General features: G+C 54.5%; 1 protein-coding gene across 1 annotated transcript in view; it reads left to right on the top strand.

The window, feature by feature from the left end:
- Positions 1-6,000, top strand: part of RRP12 (ribosomal RNA processing 12 homolog (S. cerevisiae)) — a 34,435-nt gene that overhangs the window by 24,267 nt on the left and 4,168 nt on the right. The window contains exons 26-30 of the mRNA XM_008573213.1: positions 1,119-1,210; positions 1,369-1,536; positions 2,011-2,186; positions 2,401-2,526; positions 4,154-4,203. Of these exons, the coding sequence (XP_008571435.1) occupies positions 1,119-1,210; positions 1,369-1,536; positions 2,011-2,186; positions 2,401-2,526; positions 4,154-4,203 (612 nt within the window). The remainder of the gene's footprint in view (positions 1-1,118; positions 1,211-1,368; positions 1,537-2,010; positions 2,187-2,400; positions 2,527-4,153; positions 4,204-6,000) is intronic.

Below are 6,000 nucleotides of genomic sequence, written 5' to 3'. Positions count from 1 at the left end.
GGACCGGGACCGGCAACGGGATCGCAACCCTCGGTGCTGCACCCGCCCCTCGCTCAGCCAGTGAGCGGGAACCGGTCTGTATGTGGGATCCGAACCCTCGGCGGGAGTGCCGCCACTCTCCCAAGCGGCACACTGTAGCAGAGCGGCACACTGTAGCAGTGCGCCACCAGGCCGGCCCTGGCATGTCTTCTTTGAGTGTGGCCTTGGGTTTGAGGCAGGAAAGGCCAGATGAGAATCAACATGACCTGCCCTTGCCCTCCAAAGCCTGCAGCCTAACTGGGGACCAGAGATGGGGAAAACGGCCAGAGCAGTGATCTATCATGGGGTTATTAGAACTTACAAAAGATCCTCAGAGGGTGGGTGGGGGGCCCTATCCCTCCCAGTCCCAATAGGAGACACTGCAGATAATAAGGTCTGCCACCCAAACGTGTAACCCAAACCAGGTCAGATGAAGGCTTGAGAGCAGTCCAGTTAGAGAATAGTGCAGTGTGATAGAAGGGACCTATGGGACCAAGAGAAACCTGGGGTGTTGGGGGCAAAGCTGGAGCCATGGGATTAAGTAGACCTGGCCCAGACTCTTGCCTCTGTGCCTACTTAGCAGGCACTTAACTCTGTGCCTCAGTTTCCTTGTCTGTAAATCGAGGATGACAGTATCTGTCTCATTGTGTTTTTCTAAGGATTCCATATACGTGCTGAGCACTGTTAAAAGACTATAAAGTGGGGCCGGCCTGGTGGCGCACTGCTACAGTGCACCGCTTGGGAGCGCGGCGGCGCTCCCGCCGAGGGTTCGGGTTCGGATCCCACATACAGACTGGTTCCCGCTCACTGGCTGAGTGAGGTGCGGGGGCAACACCGAGGGTTGCGATCCCGTTGCCGGTCCCGGTCCGGTACGGGCGTGACACTGAGGGCTGCGATCCGTTGCCGGACACGAAAAAAGACAAAAAAAAAAGACTATAAAGTGGGCATCTTGGGAGGGTGGTCGGGGATTGTGTTGTGAAGGAGGGTTTAGGGGAAAGATGAGAGCTGCCCAGATTATGGAAACATGACTGGGCCAAGCGTGGGCCAGGAACAGGGCCATTCTAATCCTCCCCCTAAAACCCTGGTGCTCTGCCCGGCAGATGGAAGCCATCGGGAAGCTTTCAGACGACATGCGGCGGCACTTCCGCACAAAGCTTCGGAACCTCTTCACCAAGTTCATCCGCAAGTTTGGGTCTGTTCACTGATTGGGGCTGGGGGTGGGGCAGGCAAGGGGCTAAGGACTTTTGCTCTTGCCAGGGACCCTGCAGAGAAGAGGCCCTGAACACCACCTTCCTCTGTGGGGTCCTCTCTGGTCAGTGCCTCTTACCATCCCTTCTTTGCCACCCTCAGATTTGAGCTGGTGAAGGGGCTGCTACCTGTGGAGTACCACAAAGTCCTGGTAAACATCCGGAAGGCTGAGGCCCGAGCCAAGAGGCACCGTGCCCTGAGCCAGGCTGCCATGGAGGAGGAGGAGGAGGAAGAGGAGGAGGAGGAGCTCACTCAGGGCAAAGGTGACAGGTGAGACCATAATAGGGTCCTGGGGACCTGATCTCCCCCAACCCAGAGCCTGCCCAGGCAGTGTCTGTTGACCTGAAAAGAAACTGAGACCAAATACATATAGCTAGGATTTGTTGAGCCAGTATGACAACTGCAGGCAGGGAGACACATAGATCAGGTATCCCTGAAATGTGTTCCACAAAGAGCCAGCAGAGCTTAGCATTTTATAATCACAAGGAGGGGGAGAAATCAAAGGGGAGAGGCAGAAGGGCAGCCCTCCTGATCTCTATGGCTTTCTGGCGCCATCATGGCTGCTTCTAAGTAAAATGGTCTTATGATAACATTTTCAGGACAGGTGGACGTGATTACTGACTTATCCCAGATCTCCCAAGGCACTATAATTTAGCTGACCTAATCAGAGCAGATTCTTTTGGTTATCACCTCTGTACCCTGCCTCTCCTGGAGCACTCTGACTTGGGGCTTCTCTGTCCTTAGCATCGAGGAGATTTTGGCTGACTCGGAGGATGAGGAGGACGATGAGAAAGAGGAAAGAAGTCGGGGCAAGGAGCAGCGGAAGCTGGCTCGGCAGAGGAGTCAGGCGTGGCTGAAGGAGGGTGGTGGGGACGAGCCCCTCAACTTCCTGGATCCCAGGGTGGCCCAGCGAGTCCTGGGTGAGCAAGAAGCAGCTGGTCCCTGAGCTCAGAAACAAACTTGCCTTGGTGCTAGGTTCTGGGGCGATTGGTAGGGGTGGCTTCCACAGCAGGACAGGGGACCGGAGCTGAGAGGCATCCATTTGGGGCACAGACCTGGATTCGGTGGGTCTGATGAGGGTGAGTGGGTTAGGACTGGCTTTCCACCTCCTCATACCAAACTCTGCCATGCCAGCCACACAGCCTGGGCCAGGCCGGGCCAAGAAGAAGGACCATGGCTTCAAGGTGAGCGCTGATGGCCGGCTGATCATCAGGGAGGAGGAGGATGGCGACAAGACGGAGGAAGAGGAAGGCACCAAAGGTGGGGCCCCACCCATTTTGGGAATGCAGCTGCTCTGGCTCATCCATTCGTTTATTTGTTCACTCGTGTTCATTTGCTCATTGATTCAGTGACCACTTGTTGAGGAAGCGTAGGTAAAAGCAGATATAAAGAGCAACTTTCTCAAACATTTTGAGTTCCTCAAACTTTTTTAACCACATTAAGAAATCTTTTTATGTTGCAACTGAGCCATTTATACAATACATGTATAATTCTAACAAAACAGTACTTCTCCTTACCATGTCTGATGCACTGCTGTTAGTCTCTCTTCTATTCTGCTCTGGTTCTTTTCTTCTCTTCTTTATTTTTTTTTTAATGCAAACTTGGCTGAGGCCTTGAAGCTCCTGTAGAGGTGAAAGAACCAGACTCTGAGACTCTCGCAGCCTCCCGGTTCCAGTGTGTCGTGTTGTCCAGGCGGCTCTCAGGCATAACATCTGGGGGTCCTGTTTAGCCTTTTTCTCTCCACATATCTATCCATTAGATCACAAAAGCCTGGTCTTCTAAAAAACGCCCATCTTCCCCTGGCCTTGATTCCCACTGCACCTCCTGGCCAGTGCTCTCCCTGCCTCCCTCTCCTCACTCCAGAATGGGTACAATACCAGTGCCTCCCCCGCGGGTTGCTGTGAAGATGAAGTGGCATGACATGCGCAGCACATGCATGTGCTGGGTGTGAATGTGACCGGTGGTATGTCCTTGTCTGCTCTCCTCTGCCCCCCTCACCCCGTCACACTCTCCAGTCCCTGGTCTCCCTTGGAGATGGGTATTCCTGAGGCCGAGAATGCCTGCTCCCTCTTTCTGCCTTCCCGAATCCTCCCTGCTCTTCAAAATCCAGCTCAAACCCTTAGTCCTCCTTCCGCAGAACCTCAGCCTTCAGGCCTCGTTGCCCCAGAACTCCTGTAAGGCCAGGGACTGCCCAGTCCTCAGCACTTGGTCACGTGCTGTTTTTGTTGTCTTTTGGTTGTTGATTGACTTTGCCTGAGTTTCTCTTCCTCCACCCGGTCAGTTTCACGTGTCTTTATACCTGTATGTCTCCACACAGTGCCCAGCACACATAGGGGAAAAAAAGATTTTCCAGCAGGAGAGTGAAGCAGTCCTTCTGGCAAAGTGGGGGTTGGGGGTTGCTGGGAGACTGCCCGACTCCCCAGGAAACCTGGGGCTTTCAGGCCGGCCTGTGGCTCACTCGGGAGAGTGCGGTGCTGATAACACCAAGGCCCCGGGTTCGGATCCTATATAGGGATGGCCGGTTAGCTCACTGGCTGAGCGTGGTGCTGACAACACCAAGCCAAGGGTTAAGATCCCCTTACCGGTCATCTTTTAAAAAAAAAAAAAACCTTGGGCTTTCTTTGAGTCTCAAAACAGTCATATTCACCTCAGAAGCAGAGTCACCACTTCCTTGAGGGGCCATTTTCCCTGGGGCCTAAGATGGGAAGGAGAAGGGGTCAGTGTTTAGGAGTCTCATCTCCCACAGGAGGAGGACGCGGGTTTGGGGGAGGCAGTTTTCTGGGGCTAGAGTTGGTGCCCCCTCAGGCTGGTGAGCCAGGAGGAGGCAAGAGGAAAGGGTGGCTTCTGGGGGCTCCCCAGGTGCTCACAGGCCTCTCTTTGGCTCCAGGTGAAGATGAGGAGATGGCTGACGTAACGGAAGACATGGGCGTCAGGAGTGTGAGTAGTTCCCCCCAACCCCATAGCGCCTGGCCTGCTGCCTGAGCACTCAGTGAGGCCTCAGGGATGTGCATGGTGGACAGTCCATGTGCACGAGGGCTGAGATGGCTGCTGTTCTGAGGGGCAGGAGGAGGCTTGGATGCTCCTGAAGCACCCTGTACGTCCTCCAGTGTTGGCCAGTTATCGCTTGTCTGTCCACCGAGGGCGCACGCTGTCGCTGCAAGGGCAGTGGCTGCCTGTGTGCTCCAAGCAGGACGCTCCTGTGGGGCAGGCTTGCTCCTGGAGGAGCATGCACTGTGTGCCAGGCACTGAGCTGAGGGCCCCACCTTACCTCACCTCATCCTCACGGAGGGGAGGGCCTCTATCATCCCCCTTTCCAGAGGGGTGTGCAGGGGGTAAGTAGCCTGCCCAAGGTCACAGGGCTCATTAGATGCAGACTACAACTCGAACCCTAGTTTTCCAGTCTCCTGAGCCCAGGAACTTAAGACCCCATTGCCACCATGACCCCTGGTGACCTGGCAGGGCTGCCTCCTGGGATGGAGTGAAGACCTCTGCTACCTCCACCTGAACCAGCAAGGGTGAAGTGGGCCCGACCCGTCAACTGAGACCTGTTGTTCACAAGCCCAGTGAACAACATTTCTGGGGTATCCTGGGACAGTTTCTCCCCTCCCTGTCCTTCCAGCCTGTGCCCAGCCCATCCAGCCTTCTTGGCATCACCCTCAGGCAGTAGGAGCCTGAGTAGGAGTATAACAGTCTTAGTAGTGAAGAGGCAGGCTCTGGGTTCCCATCTTGGCTTCAGCCTAACCTTTCAGAGATTAAGTTCCTGATTTGGGATGCCTTTGAGAAATAGTGGTGTTAGGTCTGCTTGGAAACCCCCATAACCTTCACTGCCTCCTGGGTAGCCTGCGCCGCTGTGGGATAGCTGCAGGACAAACCTCCAGTTACTGAGGGTTTTTCTTTCCTTGGTCTGAAATCTCCTCCATAAGGCCTACTTTCACCCACAGTCCAGTCTCCCTTTCCAGGTGACAGTAGTAGTCTGTCGAATGTATGTATCCAGGTGTAGACTGCCTGGGCTCAAGTCCTGGTTTATAGCCAAAGTGCTTGGCACTTAATGACACTAAGTAAGTTGCTATTTTTTGTGGTCATTATTAATTTTCCCTGGGAATCTTATCTGGTTAGAGCCTTCCTGGTTCTTTCAGCATATCTGCATATGTGGCTTTGCAGCTGCTTGGCAGCCTAGTCTTATTCTGGCTAGGGATAAATGACCTCAGCCTTCTAAGGATGACCCCCTTGCTCAGAGCAGAGCAGGACTGAGCAGGTGCTTTATCTTAAGGCACACAGAAGGCCCTGGGGTGGCCAGATTCCATAGTAAGCACCTACCACCAAGATCCCCAGAGGCTCTTTTGTATGGCAGTTGCTGAGACCTGCTCTTGCCCACACCTGTGGGAACATGTGTAAGTGGCAGCCTCAGTTGAAGGCCAGTGGGCTGGGCTAGTCTTGACCAGGCACTGACCCAACCAAGAACAAGCTTGGTCATCATCCTCCACAGTGCAGCCAAAGTCACACTTCCTCCCAGTGTCTGTTTCTCTACTAGGAGCCCACCCTGCTGGGCCTCAGCCCATGGAACTCATGTCCCCTGTTCCCTGGGCACACCCTGTGTGTGCTTCAGCCTGTTCCCTCTGCTCAGGCTGATTCCTTTACCTGGCATACCTTCCTCCTGCCACCCTGAGCCTGCCTCTAAATCCCCTGTGGAGCTGGAGTCACAGGAATCCAGTTTCAGGAGGCTTCCAGGGCACA

The sequence above is a fragment of the Galeopterus variegatus genome, unplaced genomic scaffold (genome assembly GCF_000696425.1).
Source record: "Galeopterus variegatus unplaced genomic scaffold, G_variegatus-3.0.2 Scaffold891, whole genome shotgun sequence".
NCBI lineage: Eukaryota > Metazoa > Chordata > Mammalia > Dermoptera > Cynocephalidae > Galeopterus > Galeopterus variegatus.
The sequence above is the reverse complement of the archived record's forward strand: the minus strand, read 5'-3'. Positions and strand labels throughout refer to the sequence as shown.